This window comes from Oncorhynchus clarkii, unplaced genomic scaffold (assembly GCF_045791955.1).
Source record: "Oncorhynchus clarkii lewisi isolate Uvic-CL-2024 unplaced genomic scaffold, UVic_Ocla_1.0 unplaced_contig_9054_pilon_pilon, whole genome shotgun sequence".
In the NCBI taxonomy this organism is placed as follows: domain Eukaryota; kingdom Metazoa; phylum Chordata; class Actinopteri; order Salmoniformes; family Salmonidae; genus Oncorhynchus; species Oncorhynchus clarkii.
In genome coordinates, this window is record NW_027261005.1 from 275,266 (window position 1) to 299,357 (window position 24,092).

Here is a 24,092-nt window from a genome sequence, read left to right on the forward strand (position 1 = left end):
CAGTCCACATGTCTGTTACTGTACATTCTACAGTCCACATGTCTGTTACTGTACATTCTACAGTCCACATGTCTGTTACTGTATATTCTACAGTCCACATGTCTGTTACTGTATATTCTACAGTCCACATGTCTGTTACTGTACATTCTACAGTCCACATGTCTGTTACTGTATATTCTACAGTCCACATGTCTGTTACTGTATATTCTACAGTCCACATGTCTGTTACTGTACATTCTACAGTCCACATGTCTGTTACTGTATATTCTACAGTCCACATGTCTGTTACTGTATATTCTACAGTCCACATGTCTGTTACTGTATATTCTACAGTCCACATGTCTGTTACTGTATATTCTACAGACCACATGACTGTTACTGTATATTCTACAGTCCACATGTCTGTTACTGTATGTTCTACAGTCCAAAAGGCTGTTACTGTATATTCTACAGTCCACAAGGATGTCACTGTATATTCTACAGTCCACATGTCTGTTACTGTATATTCCACAGTCCACATGTCTGTTACTGTATATTCTACAGTCCACATGTCTGTTACTGTATATTCTACAGTCCACATGTCTGTTACTGTATATTCTACAGTCCACATGTCTGTTACTGTACATTCTACAGTCCACATGTCTGTTACTATATATTCTACAGTCCACATGTCTGTTACTGTACATTCTACAGTCCACATGTCTGTTACTGTATATTCTACAGTCCACATGTCTGTTACTGTATATTCCACAGTCCACATGTCTGTTACTGTATATTCTACAGTCCACATGTCTGTTACTGTATATTCTACAGTCCACATGTCTGTTACTGTACATTCTACAGTCCACATGTCTGTTACTGTATATTCTACAGTTCACATGTCTGTTACTGTATATTCTACAGACCACATGTCTGTTACTGTATATTCCACAGTCCACATGTCTGCACAAAATACCCCATAATGACAAAGCAAAAACAGGTTTATTTTTATTTTGCAAATGTGTGTAATATATATATAGATATATAAATATTTTTAAAAAAGAATGAAATATAACATTCACATATATATAAATATTTTTTAAAAACAATGAAATATAACATTTACATAAGTATTCAGACCCTTTACTCAGTACTTTGTTGAAGCACCTTTGGCAGCGATTACAGCTTTGAGTCTTCTTGGGTTTGACGCTACAAGCTTGGCACACCTGTATTTGGGGAGTTTCTCCCATTCCTCTCTATAGATCCTCTCAAGTTCTGTCATTTTGGATGGGGAGAGTTGCTACACGGCTATTTTCAGATCTCTCCAGATATGTTTGATCTCGTTCAAGTCCGGGCTCCGGCTGGGACACTCAAGGACAGTCCCGAAGCCACTCCTGCGTTGTCTTGGAACGTTGTCCTGATGGAAGGTAAAAATTTGTGCCTCGACACAATCCTGTCTCATGGCTCTACGGACATTTCCTTTGACCTCATGGCTTGGTTTTTGCTCTGACATGCACTGTCAGGTGTGTACCTTTCCAAATAATGTCCAATCACATTACATTTACGACAGGTGGACTCCAAGTTGTAGAAACATCTCAAGGATGATCAATGGAAACAGGATGCACCTGAGCTCAATTTTCAGTCTTACAGCAAAGGGTCTGTATACTTGTGTAAATACGTTTTTTAAAAATACACTAATTTCTAAAAACCTGTTTTGCTTCATCATTATGGGCTATTGTGTGAACATTGATGAGGAAAAATGTAATTTAATCAATTTTATAATAAAGCTGTAACGTAACAAAAATATGGAAAATGTCAAGGGGTCTGAATACTTTCTGAATGCACTGTATTCTACAGCCCACATGACTGTCAGTGTTCTACAGCCCACATGACTATCTGTATTCTACAGCCCACATGACTGTCAGTATTCTACAGCCCACATGACTATCTGTATTCTACAGCCCACATGACTGTCAGTGTTCTACAGCCCACATGACTATCTGTATTCTACAGCCCACATGACTGTCAGTGTTCTACAGCCCACATGACTATCTGTATTCTACAGCCCACATGACTATCTGTATTCTACAGCCCACATGACTGTCAGTGTTCTACAGCCCACATGACTATCTGTATTCTACAGCCCACATGACTGTCAGTATTCTACAGCCCACATGACTATCTGTATTCTACAGCCCACATGACTGTCAGTGTTCTACAGCCCACATGACTATCTGTATTCTACAGCCCACATGACTATCTGTATTCTACAGCCCACATGACTGTCAGTGTTCTACAGCCCACATGACTATCTGTATTCTACAGCCCACATGACTATCTGTATTCTACAGCCCACATGACTGCCAGTATTCTACAGCCCACATGACTATCTGTATTCTACAGCCCACATGACTGTCAGTGTTCTACAGCCCACATGACTGTCAGTGTTCTACAGCCCACATGACTATCTGTATTCTACAGAATACAGATCTAATCCAAAGATCTCCACCCGTATCCCCTCTAGCAATCCCGTGACTTCCTCCTGTCTACCCAACACATTCCACCACCATGTGTCTCCTACAGAAAACCATTAACTTCTGATGTAAAAAACCAAATCACTCCTCAGATACTGTACTTTTTGAGTATAACAAGTATCCCAACTTAATCTAACATGTCTGTCTGTCAGTGTGTATTCTACAGTCCACATGACTGTGTGTTAATGTCTATCTGCAAATCATATGGATGGTACGAGAAGAGGGATCTGTTACACAACAACGAATAAAACAGAAACATGTCTGAATGTTTGTGTAGACTATGAAATATATATATATATATATATATATATAAATATATACTATTTGGGAGTATAGGTTGTTAATTTGTGGAAATGTAAGTCAAAGGATGCACATCTGTGTATATTCTACAGCCTACATTCTATAGCCTGTGTATTGTACACGACTGTGTATACACGACTGTGTATTGATTGGGTTTATTGAAGACAGTGCAAACAGGCCGTCACTGTAATTAACACTTTGTTCTTAACTGACTTGCCTCGTTAAATAAAAGGTTTAAAAACATTTTTTTTATAAAATCCACAGCTTGGGATCAGACCAGGAGTTACAGAGGTTTAGCTTCTTATCTGACCATTCTCTCAGTGCGACATAACTGAACACTATAAACTATCTGGGTCAAAGTGGACCAGAATTTCCTCTCAACACCGCCAGAGCTGAGATATAATTTCCTCTCAACACCGCCAGAGCTGAGATATCATTTCCTCTCAACACCGCCAGAGCTGAGACACTCAACTAACCGGTGCCCCCGCACATTGACTCTGTACCGGCACCCCCTGTAAATAGCCTCCACATTGACTCTGTACCGGTACCCCCTGTATATAGCCTCCACATTGACTCTGTACCAGTACCCCCTGTATATAGCCTCCACATTGACTCTGTACCGGTACCCCCTGTATACAGCCTCCACATTGACTCTGTACCGGTACCCCCTGTATACAGCCTCCACATTGACTCTGTACCGGTACCCCCTGTATATAGCCTCCACATTGACTCTGTACCGGTACCCCCTGTATATAGCCTCCACATTGACTCTGTACCGTAATACCCTGTATATAGCCTCCACATTGACTCTGTACCGGTACCCCCTGTATATAGCCTCCACATTGACTCTGTACCGGTTCCCCCTGTATATAGCCTCCACATTGACTCTGTACCGGTACCCCCTGTATATAGCCTCCACATTGACTCTGTACCGTAACACCCTGTATATAGCCTCCACATTGACTATGTACCGTAACACCCTGTATATAGCCTCCACATTGACTCTGTACCGGTACCCCCTGTATATAGCCTCCACATTGACTCTGTACCGGTACCCCCTGTATATAGCCTCCACATTGACTCTGTACCGTAATACTCTGTATATAGCCTCCACATTGACTCTGTACCGGTTCCCCCTGTATATAGTCTCCACATTGACTCTGTACCGGTTCCCCCTGTATATAGCCTCCACATTGACTCTGTACTGGTACCCCCTGTATATAGCCTCCACATTGACTCTGTACCGTAATACCCTGTATATAGCCTCCACATTGACTCTGTACCGGTTCCCCCTGTATATAGCCTCCACATTGACTCTGTACCGGTACCCCCTGTATATAGTCTCCACATTGACTCTGTACCGTAATACCCTGTATATAGTCTCCACATTGACTCTGTACCGTAACACCCTGTATATAGCCTCCACATTGACTCTGTACCGTAATACCCTGTATATAGCCTCCACATTGACTCTGTACCGTAATACCCTGTATATAGTCTCCACACTGACTCTGTACCGTAACACCCTGTATATAGTCTCCACATTGACTCTGTACCGGTAACCCCTGTATATAGCCTCCACATTGACTCTGTACTGGTACCCCCTGTATATAGCCTCCACATTGACTCTGTACCGTAATACCCTGTATATAGCCTCCACATTGACTCTGTACCGTAATACCCTGTATATAGCCTCCACATTGACTCTGTACCGTAACACCCTGTATATAGCCTCCACATTGACTCTGTACTGGTACCCCCTGTATATAGCCTCCACATTGACTCTGTACCGGTACCCCCTGTATATTGCCTCCACATTGACTCTGTACCGGTACCCACTGTATATAGCCTCCACATTGACTCTGTACCGGTACCCCCTGTATATAGTCTCCTCATTGACTCTGTACCGGTACCCCCTGTATATATTGTTATTTTACTGCTGCTCTTTAATTACTTGTTACTTTTCTCTCATATTCTTATCCGTATTTTTTTAAACTGCATTGTTGGTTAGGGGCTCTTAACCAACAAGCCCCTTTCACTGCAAGGTGTTGTATTCAGAATGTCACTAATATGTAACTAATACAATTTTTTTTAAATTATTATTATTTTGTGATATGACATAGCCGGTGAACCCTAAGGCCCGATTCAGCCAATGGCCATGTTCACTTTAGGTGGCTTATTTTATTTTCCACCATAATTTGCAAATAAATTCATAAAAAATCCTACAATGTGATTTTCTGGATTTTTTTTCTCATTTTGTCTGTCATAGTTGTCTGTCATAGTTGAAGTGTACCTAATGATGAAAATTACAGGCCTCTCTCATCTTTTTAAGTGGGAGAACTTGCACAATTGGTGGCTGACTAAATACTTTTTTGCCCCACTGTATATATATATTTTTAAATCAAGAATAACAACTTTATCCTCGTCCTGCAATCTGAAAAAGTTGACCTTGCCTGATCTGACTTCCCTGATCCAGGCAGCCCTCTGAAAATGATCAGGTGCCCGATCCGCTTTCTCCTCACCATTTACAGGTCGCTCACCGTTACAACAACTTTGTAATAACAGTTATAAGTCATTACACCTTTGATCGAGAGCTCCAATGACCGTACAGTCAAGTAGCCTAGGGTCAAGTAGAGTTCACCCATGTCACGACTTTCACCGAAAGGTGGCTCCTCTTCCTGTTTCGGGCGGCGCTCTGCGGTCGTCGTCACCGGTCTACTCGCTGCCATCGATTCCCTTTTTCTGTTGGTTATGTCTTGTCGGTTTCACGTGTTCCTCGTTTGGGGTTTTGTGCGGCCTTGTTTCTCTGTTCTGTGTTGTGGACGTTTTGTATTTTTCCTGACTGTTTTGGGCCGGTCGGTTATTTAGCCTGTTGTTTTGGCATGATTCGTTATTACCGGAATACGGTTTTCCTGAAACCTCTGCGCCCTGACTCCGTTCCCACCACTCCTAGTTTAATAACAACAACAATAGTTGTTGCTACTAACAATTTTACCCACCTGGAAACTCTCCTGTTGTGTTGCACCAGCGACTCTTGATGATGATGATGATGATGATGATGATGATGATGATGATGATGATGATGATGATGATGATGATGAGACAATCTTAAAGCAAATTATTTCAAATTATTTATTTAACAAAGCATATTGAAGGCAAAAAAAACACAACATGATGGATGCCAATTTGTAGAAAAAGCAGGTTTAAGCAAAAGCTTGAAACATTATTGTTATAAAAAGCGGTCAGAAACGAAGGAACTAACTTTAGACTACTAGGACTCATTCTGCAGATCTGTAGGTAGCGTAGTACGGAAAACGTTGTCCTCGCAGTTCGGTACTTCCATCACGTCTGCTTGAATCTAGTAGCCTACAGCACAGTCCCGTTTATGTAATACTGTCGGCGTCATTAAGAAAAGAATCACATCTCAAGCAATACACACACAGGAAAACTATACGTGGCCCATGTTGGAATCAAACCCACAACTGTTGTTTCAAGCACCATGCAACACGAAAACCTTTCAGAAGTGTGACTCCTTGCAATTTATGTGTAGGCTACTGTAGCCTGATCCCAGAGCAGTCTATGCTCTTGCCAACTCCTATGGTCCTGTGGTCACACCAATGACCAATAGCAGTTGGCGAGACCGCAACAGATCTGGGACCAGGCTATGTAAACATATACATTTGACATTTAGCAGATGCTCTTATCCAGAGCGATTTAGGACTATTCAAATCAGATTTTTTTTTTAAGTGGAACTGTGTTAGAGCTGTCAAATCCGCAAGTGGCTCCCGAGATTATAACTGAAGTGGACATTGCCATTGGCTGCACAGAGTCACATTGAGAGAAAATCCCATGCAGCCTTGTTGACATGTTTGAACACTGGAAAATGTGAGATGTAATCTACACCTCGATTAGGATGATAAATATCCAAAACCCTAATCCTGATTATTTTCAATCCGAGGACAATTATTTCTACATAAGCCTACAGTTTCTCGTTCTGAACTTCAAAACGCGAGTGGCGTCAAGACAACGATCAAGAGCAGCTGGCTCAGCGGTATGAAAAACCAAAACGCCTCGGACACAACCAAAAACAGGCCATCAGTGCAAAAGAAGACAAATACAACAGTAAGGTACGAGTCGTTGTTGTTGGGTTCTAGGGGTTGCTAGGTAACCAATACTCTTTTAAAAAAACAGTGTAGTTTTGAAAAAGCTAAGAAAGAAAAAAATACAAATTTGGAGGTACTGTGTGTGTGTGTGTGTGTCTTCACTAGAGGTTCCATTCCTCTCTGCTATACTGCCAGCGGTATATGGAGGAGCGGTCGTTAAGGACATCCCAGATGCTGTCAGCTTCTTGCCAGTTATCCTCCCAGAACCTGAACTTCTGCTTGGGGATCTTACAATTACAGATTCTGTATAAAGACAACACAGCCATTGTTATTGAATTGATTGGTATAAGGATCCCTATTAGTTGATGCAAAAGCAGTAGCTACTCTTCCTGGGGTCCAGACAGCACATGACATAATACACAAGAGATTGATAACTGATAGATCATTTATACATTATAAATAATCTACTGATTTTAAAAGTGATAAACAAGTATACAGTGCTCCTTTGATGCACATGTACCGTATGTGTTCACTCAAATATAGAATGCAGGCTGTAGAACATAGAATGTAGAATGTAGGCTGTAGAACATAGGCTGTAGAATGTAGAATGTAGGCTGTAGAACATAGGCTGTAGAACATAGGCTGTAGAATGTAGAATGTAGGCTGTAGAACATAGGCTGTAGAATGTAGAATGTAGGCTGTAGAATGTAGAACGAAGGCTGTAGAATGTAGAATGTACGCTGTAGAATGTAGGCTGTAGAATGTAGAATGTAGGCTGTAGAATGTAGGCTGTAGAATGTAGGCTGTAGAATGTAGGCTGTAGAATGTAGGCTGTAGAATATAGAATGTAGGCTGTAGAACGTAGAATGTAGGCTGTAGAATGTAGGATGTAGAACGTAGAATGTAGGCTGTAGAATGTAGGCTGTAGAATGTAGGCTGTAGAATGTAGGCTGTAGAATGTAGAATGTAGGCTGTAGAATGTAGAACGAAGGCTGTAGAATGTAGAATGTACGCTGTAGAATGTAGGCTGTAGAATGTAGAATGTAGGCTGTAGAACATAGGCTGTAAAATGTAGAATGTAGGCTGTAGAACATAGGCTGTAGAACATAGGCTGTAGAATGTAGAATGTAGGCTGTAGAACATAGGCTGTAGAATGTAGGCTGTAGAATGTAGAATGTAGGCTGTAGAATGTAGAACGAAGGCTGTAGAATGTAGAATGTACGCTGTAGAATGTAGGCTGTAGAATGTAGGCTGTAGAATGTAGGCTGTAGAATGTAGGCTGTAGAATATAGAATGTAGGCTGTAGAACGTAGAATGTAGGCTGTAGAATGTAGGCTGTAGAATGTAGGCTGTAGAATGTAGGCTGTAGAATGTAGGCTGTAGAATGTAGGCTGTAGAACGTAGAATGTAGGCTGTAGAACGTAGGCTGTAGAATGTAGGCTGTATAATGTAGGCTGTAGAATGTAGGCTGTAGAATGTAGGCTGTAGAATATAGAATGTAGGCTGTAGAACGAAGGCTGTAGAATGTAGGCTGTAGAACGTAGGCTGTAGAACGTAGAATGTAGGCTGTAGAACGTAGAATGTAGGCTGTAGAACGTAGGCTGTAGAACGTAGAATGTAGGCTGTAGAACATAGAACGTAGGCTGTAGAATGTAGAACATAGGCTGTAGAATGTAGAACGTAGGCTGTAGAACGTAGAATGTAGGCTGTAGAACGTAGAATGTAGGCTGTAGAACGTAGAATGTAGGCTGTAGAACATAGAACGTAGGCTGTAGAATGTAGAACATAGGCTGTAGAAAGTAGAATGTAGGCTGTAGAACGTAGAATGTAGGCTGTAGAACGTAGGCTGTAGAACATAGAACGTAGGCTGTAGAACGTAGAATGTAGGCTATAGAACGTAGGCTGTAGAACGTAGAATGTAGGCTGTAGAATGTAGAATAAAGGCTGTAGAACATAGGCTGTAGAACGCAGAATGTAGGCTGTAGAACGTAGGCTGTAGAATGTAGGCTGTAGAACGTAGGCTGTAGAACGTAGGCTGTAGAATATAGAATGTAGGCTGTAGAATGTAGAATGAAGGCTGTAGAACGTAGGCTGTAGAACGTAGAATGTAGGCTGTAGAACGTAGGCTGTAGAACGTAGGCTGTAGAATGTAGAACGTAGGCTGTAGAACGTAGGCTGTAGAATATAGAATGTAGGCTGTAGAATGTAGAATGAAGGCTGTAGAACGTAGGCTGTAGAACGTAGAATGTAGGCTGTAGAACGTAGGCTGTAGAACGTAGAACATAGGCTGTAAAACGTAGGCTGTAGAACGTAGGCTGTAGAACGTAGAACATAGGCTGTAGAACGTAGGTTGTAGAACGTAGAATGTAGAACGTAGGCTGTAGAACGTAGAATGTAGGCTGTAGAACGTAGGCTGTAGAATGTAGAATGTAGAACGTAGGCTGTAGAACGTAGGCTGCAGAACGTAGAATGTAGGCTGTAGAACGTAGAATGTAGGCTGTAGAATGTAGGCTGTAGAATGTAGGCTGTAGAACGTAGAATGTAGGCTGTAGAACGTAGAATGTAGGAAGTAGAACGTAGGCTGTAGAATGTAGAATGTAGGAAGTAGAATATAGAATGTAGGCTGTAGAACGTAGGCTGTAGAATGTAGAACGTAGGCTGTAGAATATAGGCTGTAGAATATAGGCTGTAGAACGTAGAATGTAGGCTGTAGAACGTAGGCTGTAGAATGTAGAATGTAGAACGTAGGCTGTAGAACGTAGGCTGCAGAACGTAGAATGTAGGCTGTAGAACGTAGAATGTAGGCTGTAGAATGTAGGCTGTAGAATGTAGGCTGTAGAACGTAGAATGTAGGCTGTAGAACGTAGAATGTAGGAAGTAGAACGTAGGCTGTAGAATGTAGAATGTAGGAAATAGAATATAGAATGTAGGCTGTAGAACGTAGGCTGTAGAATGTAGAACGTAGGCTGTAGAATATAGGCTGTAGAATATAGGCTGTAGAATAAAGAATGTAGGCTGTAGAATGTAGGCTGTAGAACATAGGCTGTAGAATATAGAATGTAGGCTGTAAAATATAGAATGTAGGCTGTAGAATGTAGGCTGTAGAACGTAGAATGTAGGCTGTAGAACGTAGAATGTAGGAAGTAGAACGTAGGCTGTAGAATGTAGGCTGTAGAACATAGGCTGTAGAATGTAGAACGTAGGCTGTAGAATATAGGCTGTAGAATATAGGCTGTAGAATAAAGAATGTAGGCTGTAGAATGTAGGCTGTAGAACATAGGCTGTAGAATATAGAATTTTGGCTGTAGAATATAGAATGTAGGCTGTAAAATATAGAATGTAGGCTGTAGAATATAGAATGTAGGCTGAAGAACGTAGGCTGTAGAATATAGAATGTTGGCTGTAGAAAGTAGGCTATAGAATGTAGGCTGTAGAATGTAGGCTGTAGAATATAGAATGTAGGATGTAGAACGTAGGCTGTAGAATATAGAATGTAGGCTATAGAATGTAGGCTGTAGAATGTAGGCTATAGAATGTAGGCTATAGAATATAGGCTGTAGAATGTAGGCTGTAGAATAAAGAATGTAGGCTGTAGAATGTAGGCTGTAGAATATAGAATGTAGGCTGTAGCACGTAGGCTATAGAATGTAGGCTGTAGAACGTAGGCTGTATAATATAGAATGTAGGCTGTAGAACGTAGGCTATAGAATGTAGGCTGTAGAACGTAGGCTGTATAATATAGAATGTAGGCTGTAGAACGTAGGCTATAGAATGTAGGCTGTAGAACGTAGGCTGTAGAATATAGAATGTAGGCTGTAGAACGTAGGCTATAGAATGTAGGCTGTAGAACGTAGGCTGTATAATATAGAATGTAGGCTGTAGAACGTAGGCTATAGAATGTAGGCTGTAGAACGTAGGCTGTAGAATATAGAATGTAGGATGTAGAAGGTAGGCTGTAGAATATAGAATATAGGCTGTAGAACGTAGGCTATAGAATGTAGGCTGTAGAACGTAGGCTGTAGAATATAGAATGTAGGCTTTAGAATATAGAATGTAGGCTGTAGAATGTAGGCTGTAGAATGTAGGCTGTAGAATAAAAAATGTAGGCTGTAGATTAAAGAATGTAGTCTGTAGAATGTACACTGTAGAACGTAGGCTGTAGAATGTAGGCTGTAAAATGTAGGCTTTAGAATATTGAATGTAGGCTGTAGAATATAGAATGTAGGCTGTAGAATATAGAATGTAGGCTGTAGAATATAGAATGTAAGCTGTAGAATATAGAATGTAGGCTGTAGAATATAGAATGTAGGCTGTAGAATATAGAATGTAGGCTGTAGAATATAGAATGTAGTCCAATAATGTAGTCTGTAGAATATAGTCCAATAATGTAGTCTGTAGAATATAGAATGTAGGTAGTAGAATATAGAATGTAGGCTGGAGAACGTAGGCTGTAGAATGTAGGCTGTAGAATGTAGGCTGTAGAAAATAGAATGTAGGCTGTAGAATGTAGAATGTAGGCTGTAGAACGTAGGCTATAGAATATAGAATGTAGGCTGTAGAACGGAGGCTGTAGAACGTAGGCTGTAGTATAAAGAATGTAGGCTGTAGAATGTAGGCTGTAGAATGTAGGCTGTAGAACGTAGGCTGTAGAACGTAGGCTGTAGAATATAGAATGTAGGCTATAGAATGTAGGCTATAGAATGTAGGCTATAGAATATAGAATGTAGAATGTAGGCTGTAGAATAAAGAATGTAGGCTGTAGAATGTACGCTGTAGAACGTAGGCTGTAGAATGTAGGCTGTAGAATATAGAATGTAGGCTGTAGAATATAGGCTGTAGAATGTAGGCTGTATAATATAGGCTGTAGAATAAAGAATGTAGGCTGGAGAACGTAGACTGTAGAATGTAGGCTGTAAAATGTAGGCTGTGGAATATAGAATGTAGGCTGTAGAATATTGAATGTAGGCTGTAGAATATAGAATGTAGGTTGTAGAATATAGAATGTAGGCTGTAGAATATAGAATGTAGGCTGTAGAATATAGAATGTAGTCTGTAGAATATAGAATGTAGTCCAATAATGTAGTCTGTAGAATATAGAATGTAGTCCAATAATGTATGTAGAATATAGAATGTAGGCTGTAGAATATAGAATGTAGGCTGGAGAATGTAGGCTGTAGAATGTAGGCTGTAGAATGTAGGCTGTAGAATTTAGAATGTAGGCTGTAGAATGTAGAATGTAGGCTGTAGAACGTAGGCTATAGAATATAGAATGTAGGCTGTAGAACGTAGGCTGTAGAATATAGAATGTAGGCTGTAGAATATAGAATGTAGGCTGCAGAATGTAGGCTGTAGAATATAGAATGTAGGCTGTAGAATGTAGGCTGTAGAATATAGAATGTAGGCTGTAGAATATAGAATGTAGGCTGTAGAACGTAGGCTGTAGAATATAGGCTGTAGAATATAGAATGTAGGCTGTAGAACGTAGACTGTAGAATATAGAATGTAGGCTGTAGAACGTAGGCTATAGAATGTAGGCTGTAGAACATAGTCTGTAGAATATAGAACGTAGGCTGTAGAACAGGCTGTAGAACGTAGGCTATAGAATGTCGGCTGTAGAACATAGGCTGTAGAACGTAGGCTATAGAATGTAGGCTGTAGAACATAGGCTGTAGAATATAGAATGTAGCCTCTAGAATATAGGCTGTAGAATATAGAATGTAGGCTGTAGAATGTAGGCTGTAGAACGTAGGCTGTAGAATATAGAATGTAGTCTGTAGAATATAGAATGTAGGCTGTAGAATATAGAATGTAGACTGTACAATATAGAATGTAGGATGTACAATATAGAATGTAGGCTGTACAATATAGAATGTAGGCTGTAGAATTTTGTCTGTAGAATATAGAATGTAGTCTGTAGAATATAGAATGTAGTCTATAGAATGTAGTCTGTAGAATATAGAATGTAGGCTGTAGAATTTTGTCTGTAGAATATAGAATGTAGTCTGTAGAATATAGAATGTAGTCTATAGAATGTAGTCTGTAGAATATAGAATGTAGGCTGTAGAATATAGAATGTAGTCTGTAGAACATAGAATGTAGTCTGTAGAAAATAGATTGTAGAACATAGAACGTAGGCTGTAGAATATAGAATGTAGGCTGTAGAATATAGAACGTAGGCTGTACAATATAGAATGTAGTCTGTAGAATGTATAACATAGAATGTAGAACGTCTCCCGAGTGGCACATCTCAGTGCTAGAGTTGTGGGCTTGACTACCAACAACGACAAGACAGCCTGAAGGGAGGAAGTGAGGATGCTGGGAGTGTGGTGCCAGGAAAACAACCTCTCACTCAACATAAAAAAAATCTAAAGGAGATGATGGTGGACTTCAGGAAACAGCAGAGGGAGCAGCCCCCCCTATCCACAACGACGGGACAGCAGTGGAGAAGGTGGAAAGTTTTAAGTTCCTATACAGATCTACTGTATCTTAGTCTATATGTTCTTTATTCTATTCCTTTACATAGATTTGTGTGTATTGGGTATATGTTGGGGAATTGTTAGATATTGCTTCACTGTTGGAGTTAGAAGCACAAGCATTTCACTACACCCGCATTAACATCTACTAAACACGTGTATTTGACCAATAACATTTGATTTGAAAGGTGTCACTGCAGACCCTGGTTCGATTCCGGGCTGTATCACAACAGTTTTAATAATAACTAAAGAGGTTGTCTCTTTCCTGAATGTAGAATGTCTACAAAGAGGTTGTCTCTTACCTGAATGTAGGCTGTCTATGAAGAGGTTGTATCCTACCTGAATGTAGGCTGTCTATGAAGAGGTTGTATCCTACCTGAATGTAGGCTGTCTATGAAGAGGTTGTATCCTACCTGAATGTAGAATGTCTACGAAGAGGTTGTATCCTACCTGAATGTAGAATGTCTATGAAGAGGTTGTCTCTTACCTGAATGTAGAATGTCTACGAAGAGGTTTCACCCTACCTGAATGTAAAATGTAGGCTGTCTATGAAGAGGTTGTATCCTACCTGAATGTAGGCTGTCTATGAAGAGGTTGTATCCTACCTGAATGTAGGCTGTCTATGAAGAGGTTGTATCCTACCTGAATGTAGAATGTCTACGAAGAGGTTGTCTCTTACCTGAATGTAGAATGTCTACGAAGAGGTTTCACCCTACCTGAATGTAAAATGTAGGCTGTCTAGGAAGAGGTTGCATCCTACCTGAATGTAGAATGTAGGCTGTCTATGAAGAGGTTGTATCCTACCTGAATGTAGGCTGTCTAGGAAGAGGTTGCATCCTACCTGAATGTAGGCTGTCTAGGAAGAGGTTGTATCCTACCTGAATGTAGGCTGTCTAGGAAGAGGTTGTCTCTGACCTGAATGTAGAATGTCTAGGAAGAGGTTGTCTCTGACCTGAATGTAGGCTGTCTATGAAGAGGTTGTATCCTACCTGAATGTAGGCTGTCTATGAAGAGGTTGTATCCTACCTGAATGTAGGCTGTCTAGGAAGAGGTTGTCTCTTACCTGAATGTAGAATGTCTAGGAAGAGGTTGTCTCTGACCTGAATGTAGGCTGTCTAGGAAGAGGTTGTATCCTACCTGAATGTAGGCTGTCTAGGAAGAGGTTGCATCCTACCTGAATGTAGAATGTAGGCTGTCTATGAAGTTGTATCCTACCTGAATGTAGGCTGTCTAGGAAGAGGTTGCATCCTACCTGAATGTAGGCTGTCTAGGAAGAGGTTGTATCCTACCTGGATGTAGGCTGTCTAGGAAGAGGTTGTATCCTACCTGAATGTAGGCTGTCTAGGAATAGGTTGTATCCTACCTGAATGTAGGCTGTCTAGGAAGAGGTTGTATCCTACCTGAATGTAGAATGTAGGCTGTCTAGGAAGAGGTTGTATCCTACCTGAATGTAGAATGTAGGCTGTCTAGGAAGAGGTTGTATCCTACCTGTACAGCTGGTTGATGGGGAAAGGGTCATTAGGATAACCTTGAGGCAGCTCCATCATAGTGATTTGATAGTCACCCTGACGCATCCCCTGGGAGGATAAATACTTTAATCAGAGACATAAATTGGTGTTTAAATCTGACTGAATGCCTCCGCCTGCATGCCTCCGCCTGCCTGCCTGCCTCCGCCTGCATGCCTCCGCCTGCCTGCCTGCCTCCGCCTGCCTGCCTGCCTCCACCTGCCTGCCTGCCTACCTGCCTCCGCCTGGCTGCCTCCGCCTGCCTGCCTGCCTCCACCTGCCTGCCTGCCTACCTGCCTCCGCCTACCTGCCTCCGCCTGCCTGCCTGCCTGCCTGCCTCCGCCTGCCTGCCTCCGCCTGCCTGGCTTCCTCCGCCTGCCTCCCTGTGCGTACGGTCCAGTACATCACTGGGGCCAAACTTCCTGCCATCCAGTACCTCTATAATAGGCGGTGTCAGAGGAAAGCCTATAAAATTGTAGCCTCCACATTGACTCTGTACCGGTACCCCCTGTATATAGCCTCCACATTGACTCTGTACCGTAATACCCTGTATATAGCCTCCACATTGACTCTGTACCGGTACCCCCTGTATATAGCCTCCACATTGACTCTGTACCGTAATACCCTGTATATAGCCTCCACATTGACTCTGTACCGGTACCCCCTGTATATAGCCTCCACATTGACTCTGTACCGGTACCCCCTGTATATAGCCTCCACATTGACTCTGTACCGGTACCCCCTGTATATAGCCTCCACATTGACTCTGTACCGGTACCCCCTGTATATAGCCTCCACATTGACTCTGTACCGGTACCCCCTGTATATAGCCTCCACATTGTATCATTTTATCTGCAACAAGTAGATCTGATAGAAAATTACAAAAAATAACACACACACACACACACACACAGAGACGCACACACACACACACACACACACACACACACAGAGACACACACACACAGACACACACACACACAGACACACACACAAACACACACAGAGACACACACACACACACAGAGACACACACACACACACAGAGACACACACACACAGACACACACACACACACAGAGACACACACACAGAGACACACACACACACAGAGACACACACACACAGACAGACACACACAGTGGTTCTCACCATGGTGATATAGGGCCACATGTCAGAAAGAAAAGAGTGGATGTTGTAAACGATGATCGGATCCACACCTTCCTTCATGGCTCTAAAGACTGAAAAAAATAAAGCATGTCGGAATACTTTGAAGAATAAAACTGTGTGTGTGTCTGTCTGTGTGTGTGTGTGTGTGTGTCTGTCTCTGTGTGTGTGTGTGTGTGTGTGTGTGTGTGTGTGTGTGTGTGCGTCTCTGTGTGTGTGTGCGTGTGTGCGTCTCTGTGTGTGTGTGTGTGTGTGCGTGTGTGCGTCTCTGTGTGTGTGTGTGTGTCTGTCTCTGTGTGTGTGTGTGTGTGTGTGTGTGTCTGTCTGTGTGTGTGCGTCTCTGTGTGTGTGTGTGTGTGTGTGTGTGTCTGTCTCTGTGTGTGTGTGTGTGTGTGTCTGTCTGTGTGTGTGCGTCTGTGTGTTTGTGTGTGTGTGCGTGTGTGCGTCTCTGTGTGTGTGTGTGTGCGTGCGTGCGTGTGTGTCTGTCTGTGTGTGTGTGTGTGTGTGTGTGTGTGCGTCTCTGTGTGTGTGTGTGCGTGCGTGCGTGCGTGTGTGCGTGTGTGCGCGTCTCTGTGTGTGTGTATAGTGATACCTACCATCTTGTCTATTCCACATATGGTTACGTGAGAAGTATTGTCTGTTCCAGTTGACCATAGCATGGTAGAAGGAGGCGGAGAACATCTGTCCACATCCAAATTTATCAAGGAGCTTTCTGGGAAAACACAATAAAATCATTACATCATTCTATCGTTACTGTATATTATTATATATTATTATTATTATTATTATTATTATTATTATTATTATTATTAAATGTTTATTATTGTATAGTATGTCATATATATATATATATATTACAAATAAAGTGTGAGTAGATGATCACTTTAGGAAACAAACCAACAGCTCAACTCAATACTTTCTTTCCTGTTATGCATTCATCAAAATGAAATCAAATTTGATGAGTCATATGGTGAAATGCTAAATACAACAGGTGTAGTAGATCTTACAGTGAAATGCTGAATACAACAGGTGTAGTAGACCTGACAGTGAAATGCTGAATACAACAGGTGTAGTAGACCTGACAGTGAAATGCTGAATACAACAGGTGTAGTAGACCTTACAGTGAAATGATGAATACAACAGGTGTAGTAGACCTGCCAGTGAAATGCTGAATACAACAGGTGTAGTAGACCTGACAGTGAAATGCTGAATACAACAGGTGTAGTAGACCTCACAGTGAAATGCTGAATACAACAGGTGTAGTAGACCTTACAGTGAAATGCTGAATACAACAGGTGTAGTAGACCTCACAGTGAAATGCTGAATACAACAGGTGTAGTAGACCTCACAGTGAAATGCTGAATACAACAGGTGTAGTAGACCTTACAGTGAAATGCTGAATACAACAGGTGTAGTAGACCTTACAGTGAAATGCTGAATACAACAGGTGTAGTAGACCTCACAGTGAAATGCTGAATACAACAGGTGTAGTAGACCTCACAGTGAAATGCTGAATACAACAGGTGTAGTAGACCTTACAGTGAAATGCTGAATACAACAGGTGTAGTAGACCTTACAGTGAAATGCTGAATACAACAGGTGTAGTAGACCTTACAGTGAAATGCTGAATACAACAGGTGTAGTAGACCTTACAGTGAAATGCTGAATACAACAGGTGTAGTAGACCTTACAGTGAAATGCTGAATACAACAGGTGTAGTAGACCTCACAGTGAAATGCTTAATACAACAGGTGTAGTAGACCTCACAGTGAAATTATAAATACAACAGGTGTAGTAGACCTTACAGTGAAATGCTGAATACAACAGGTGTAGTAGACCTCACAGTGAAATGCTGAATACAACAGGTGTAGTAGACCTCACAGTGAAATTCTGAATACAACAGGTGTAGTAGACCTCACAGTGAAATGCTGAATACAACAGGTGTAGTAGACCTCACAGTGAAATGCTGAATACAACAGGTGTAGTAGACCTCACAGTGAAATGCTGAATACAACAGGTGTAGTAGACCTTACAGTGAAATGCTGAATACAACAGGTGTAGTAGACCTTACAGTGAAATACTGAATACAACAGGTGTAGTAGACCTTACAGTGAAATGCTGAATACAACAGGTGTAGTAGACCTTACAGTGAAATGCTGAATACAACAGGTGTAGTAGACCTTACAGTGAAATGCTGAATACAACAGGTGTAGTAGACCTTACAGTGAAATGCTGAATACAACAGGTGTAGTAGACCTCACAGTGAAATGCTGAATACAACAGGTGTAGTAGACCTCACAGTGAAATGCTGAATACAACAGGTGTAGTAGACCTCACAGTGAAATGCTGAATACAACAGGTGTAGTAGACCTCACAGTGAAATGCTGAATACAACAGGTGTAGTAGACCTTACAGTGAAATGCTGAATACAACAGGTGTAGTAGACCTTACAGTGAAATGCTGAATACAACAGGTGTAGGTAGACCTCACAGTGAAATGCTGAATGCAACAGGTGTAGTAGACCTTACAGTGAAGTGCTGAATACAACAGGTGTAGTAGACCTCACAGTGAAATGCTGAATACAACAGGTGTAGTAGACCTTACAGTGAAATGCTGAATACAACAGGTGTAGTAGACCTTACAGTGAAATGCTGAATACAACAGGTGTAGTAGACCTTACAGTGAAATGCTGAATACAACAGGTGTAGTAGACCTTACAGTGAAATGCTGAATACAACAGGTGTAGGTAGACCTCACAGTAAAATGCTGAATACAACAGGTGTAGTAGACCTTACAGTGAAATGCTGAATACAACAGGTGTAGTAGACCTCACAGTGAAATGCTGAATACAACAGGTGTAGTAGACCTTACAGTGAAATGCTGAATACAACAGGTGTAGTAGACCTCAGTGAAATGCTTACTTACGAGCCCCTAAACAACAATGCAGTTTAGAAAATAAATTTTAAAAAACATGAAGAATAAGAGATATAAGTAACAAGTAATTAAAGAGCAGCAGTAATGTACATGTAGGTAGAGTTATTAAAAGTGACTGCATAGATGACAACAGAGAGTGGCAGTGGTGTGGAGAGAGGGTGGAAAATCGTCTTACAAATATAACACTTCAATAAAGGCTTTTAATACAAACATATCAGAAGCCGTGCCGTTTCCCTGAGCTCTGGCTCTGTATCTATACACATACAACATATGAGTCCATCCCACATGTAAATGAAGTTACTCCCCTCAGTCCATCTGCCACCATTATCTTTTAGTCTAAGCTTCCTGTTTGTTCACGGCCAATAACGCCCATATCTGCTTTCAGTTAGTTTATAATGGTGGCAAGACCCCTTCACGTCCTAAAAAAATAATATATGCCCAGCTATCCTATGGGCCTATCTCTTTGGCCTTCGTATTTATGTTTTAGCTTGGTGTGCTCTTTGGTATGTTGCCCTTATTAGGACTGGTAGACTGTATGTCCCTCCAACATTGGTGTGTCCAGCTTCTCCTACTTATGGCCTTGGTCATTATACTTATGGTTGTTCCACTCCATCTACTCTTTGGTATGCTGCCCTTTCCAGAATAGCAGATGCATTTAAGTGTCGCCTTCTCCTCTTGTTGTCTGATGTACACATGTTTTTGCTCTATAGTATTATATATATATATATATATATATATATGTCTCTTTTAGTAACATTATCTCCCACAGTGTCAATGCAAATAGTCTGGGTAGCCATTTGATTAGGCGTTCAGGAGTCTTATGGCTTTGGGGGGGGTAGAAGCTGTTTAGAAGCCTCTTGGACCTAGACTTGGAGCTCCGGTACCGCTTGCCGTGTGGTAGCAGAGAGAACAGTCTATGACAAGGGTGGCTGGAGTGTTTGACCATTTTTAGGGCCTTCCTCTGACACCGCCTGGTATAGAGGTCCTGGATGGCTGGAAGTTTGGCCCCAGTGATGTACTGGGCTGACATGACCAGCCTTTCAAAGCACTTCATGGCTACAGACGTGAGTGCTACGGGTCGGTAGTCATTTAGGCAGGTTACCTTAGTGTTCTTGGGCACAGGCACTATGGTGGTCTGCTTAAAACATGTTGGTATTACAGACTCGGACAGGGAGAGGTTGAAAATGTCAGTGAAGACACTTGCCAGTTGGTCAGCACATGCTCGCAGTACACGTCCTGGTAATCCATCTGGCCCTGCGGCCTTGTGAATGTTGACCTGTCTAAAGGTATTAATCACATCGGCTGCGGAGAGCGCGATCACACAATCGTCCTTTACAGCTGGTGCTCTCATGCATGTTTCAGTGTTATTGGACTCGAAGCGAGCATAGAAGTAGTTCAGCTTGTCTGGTAGGCTTGTGTCACTGGGCAGCTTGCGGCTGTGCTTCCCTTTGTAGTCTGTAATGGTTTGCGAGCCCTGCCACATCCGATGGGCGTCGGAGCCGGTGTAGTACGATTCAATCTTAGTCCTGTATTGACACTTTGCCTGTTTGATGGTTCGTTGGAGGGCATAGCATGATTTCTAATAAGCTTCCGGGTTAGAGTCCCGCACCTTGAAAGTGGCAGCTCTAGCCTTTAGCTTGATGTGGATGTTGCCTGTAATCCATGGCTTCTGGTAGGGGTATGTACGTACGGTCACTGTGGGGACGATGTCATCGATGCACTTATTGATGAAGCCAATGACTGATGTGGTGTACTCCTCAATGCCATCGGAGGAATCCCAGAACATATTCCAGTCTGTGCTGCAAAACAGTCCTGTAGCTTAGCTTCATCTGAACACGTTTTTATTGATCTAGTCACTGGTGCTTCCTGCCTTAATTTTTGCTTGTAAGCAGGAATCAGCAGGGTAGAATTATGGTCAGATTTGCCAATTTGAGGGCAAGTGGGAGCTTTGTATGCTTCTCTGTGTGGTGGTCCAGAGATCTTTTCCCTCTGGTTGCAGATTTCACATGCTGATAGAAATTTGGTAAAACGGATTTAAGTTACCCTGCATTAAATTCCCCAGCTACTAGGAGCGCCGCCTCTGGGTGAGCATTCTTGTTTGCTTATGGCAGAATACAGCTCATTCAGCTCATTCAATGCTGTCTTAGTGCCAGCCTCTGACTGTGCTGGTATATAAACAGCTACAAAGAATACAGATGAGGTAGGTAGTGTGGTCTACAGCTTATCATGATATACTCTACCTCAGGCGAGCAATAGCTCGAGACTTCCTTAGATATCGTGCACCAGCTGTTTTTTAGAAAAATACATAGTTCCTTGTCTTAACAGACACCACTGTTCTATCCTGCCGGTACAGTGTATAAACAACCAGTATGTTGATAGTGTCGTCGTTCAGCCACGACTCCGTGAAGCATAAGATATTACAGATTTTAAAGTCCCGTTGGTAGTTTAATCTTCCCCGTAACTCGTTGATTTTATTCTCCAAAGATTGCACGTTTGTTGGCAGAATGGAAGGAAGTGGGGGTTTATTCGATCGCCTACAAATTCTCAGAAGGCAGCCCGCTCTCCGGCCCCTCTTCACGCAAATCACGGGGATCTGGGCCTGTTTCCAAGGGAGCAGTCAGAGTCGTGAAAGGAGATGTCCTGGGGCTGGATTCACAAAACTTTCTTTAAGAAATGTCCTTTTTAACTGCCATTTTTCTCCTTAACTAGACTTATGAAGAAAGTTAAGCGAAGTTGCTATTCCTCAATAAAGTTATTGGAAATTTTCTTTAGGTTTTTCCTCAGTTTCTTTCTAAGAAAACAATTAAGAAGAAACACGCATTATCTAGTGTAACAGTATAGCTTCCGTCCCTCTCCTCGCCTCGAACCAGGGACCCTCTGCACACATCGACAACTGACACCCTTGAAGCATCGCTCCACAAAAGCCGCGGCCCTTGCGGAGCAAGGGGAACCACTACTTCAAGGTCTCAGAGCGAGTGACATCACCGATTGAAATGCTATTAGCGCACACCACCGCTAACTAGCTAGCCGTTGCATATTGGTTACACTAGCTAGCTTGTAATTAACTATATATTACAATATATAGCCAGCAGCATACCACTCAGTATACCACCCTGCATACCACTGCTGGCTTGCTTCTGAAGCTAAGCAGGGTTGGTCCTGGTCAGTCCCTGGATGGGAGACCAGATGCTGCTGGAAGTGGTGTAGGAGGCACTCTTTCCTCTGGTCTAAAAAAAATATCCCAGGGCAGTGATTGGGGACACTGCCCTGTGTAGGGTGCCGTCTTTCGGATGGGATGTTAAATGAGTGTCCTGTCTCTCTGAGGTCATTAAAGATCCCATGGCACTTATCGTAAGAGTAGGGGTGTTAACCCTGGTGTCCTGGCTAAATTCCCAATCTGGCACTCAAACCATCACAGTCACCTAATAATCCCCAGTTTACAATTGTGAATGTGTTCTCAGTCACCTGACCTGGTAAAATAACAGATAAATAAAATAAATATCCTAGAAATGTTAAATAGCTAGCGCTATCTTGTCAAGTTGCAAAGAACTTGGACCACTTCATTTTTACAGAGTCATTGTCCCTTGCCATAGCCCCTGACGGCAGAGACAGACTCGGCCACTCTAGCCCATCCTTTCTTTTTGGTCTCTGTAGTGACCCCGCAGTTAACAACAGTGTTGCCAACTAATTTTCTGGGTTAGAGACAGGTTGATTTGTTGCTAAATGACGTTGTGATGTCATTGCGTGATAACGTAAAGCTGGGTCATTACGTAGAATACACAATAACGTTTACTCAAATTGAACTGGCCATCTCGGGAAAAAAATAAATATGATTTGACATTTGTTCAGTTACAGACTCCCTCCCACTCGTTTCTGTACAATTTTGATTGAGACATGTTGATTGATGTTGTAAGTTCTGTTCAAGATCAAAACATTCGTGACCAACTACTATATTCATTGGGTTTGTCTCGTCGAACCCGAACTACTGCCGACGTCACTCACACGGCACTATGGCAACCAGGCCACTGCGTGTTGTGACTGAGTGTGTGACAGAGAAACTCGTTGTTGTGTCATTTAGAGGGAAAATACGTGCATTTTAGTATTCGAGTCACTTTTCAAAAGTTGCTAAAAGTTCCAAATACATTTTTAAAAGTAGCTAAATTTGTGGCTAGGTGCTGTTAGCAAGGGTAGTCTGAAAAGTTGCTAAATCTAGCAACAAAATGTCTAAATTGGCATCACTGGTTAGCAAGTCTCCCCAAACAGCAATCTTTTCCTGGCTGCTATTTCCAATACCCTCACTTCAATCTCCTTTCTTAGTTATCCATTTATGATTATGATATAGCTAGTCTGGTGGCTATAATGTGTGAGAAATAACGAAATAACCAAATCCAATCGTTCCTGTTACACAGGCGTATTTATTGGTCACTAATGTCACATAATATATTTACGAAGTTCCACACAAAACTACGAATTCCTAAGAACATTTTGAGGAATTGCATTTACCAACTCTTATAAACGTCCTATTTGTTTCCCCCCCCCCCCCCTTAAGAAACTTCTTAAGTGTTTTCGTAAGTAACGTTTTGTGAATCCGGTCTCTGATGTCAAGACGTTATTTTCGGTCATAAGAAACGGAAGCGTCAACATTATGTACAAAATAAGTTACAAACAACGCAAATTAAACGAAGAAGAAAGAAAAAACCCTCCACACAGTCGGTTGGGGGTCACGTAAAACGTCTGCCTGACGGGGGATGAAAGGATGGAGTAGCCTACCTTGCATAGAACTTCTTTCCAACTCCGGGCAAACCTCTGATAATGATGAGATTCTTTTTGCTTCGTTTTCGTCTTCTTCCATTCGCCATTTTGTCTTTTACACCTCCTTATCAACAGCACATCACCAGATGTCCTCTGTGGTTCAGAGAACACGCCCTAACATAGACACTGGGAGAACTATTATTTTAAATATGTGGAAAATCAACTTGTTGTTTTTTTTCCGGCGCAACAAATAGTTACTTTAAAGGTGACTAAAAACGAATTGAATGCAGGTCCCCCCCGCCCCAAAAAAGTACAACTTTTTCTAAACTATTTGAATACAGATCT

General features: G+C 41.8%; 1 protein-coding gene across 1 annotated transcript; it reads right to left on the reverse strand.

Annotated features, from left to right (window-relative positions):
* Positions 1–5,921: 5,921 nt before the first annotated feature.
* LOC139403171 (NEDD4-binding protein 2-like 1) lies at positions 5,922–24,092 on the reverse strand. Its single transcript, XM_071146876.1, has 5 exons — positions 23,766–24,092; positions 16,658–16,773; positions 16,047–16,135; positions 14,878–14,966; positions 5,922–7,219 (listed from the first exon to the last, which is right to left on the reverse strand). Exons 1-5 carry the CDS (start codon positions 23,852–23,854, stop codon positions 7,078–7,080), a joined length of 525 nt encoding a protein of 174 aa, XP_071002977.1. The 5' UTR covers positions 23,855–24,092; the 3' UTR covers positions 5,922–7,077.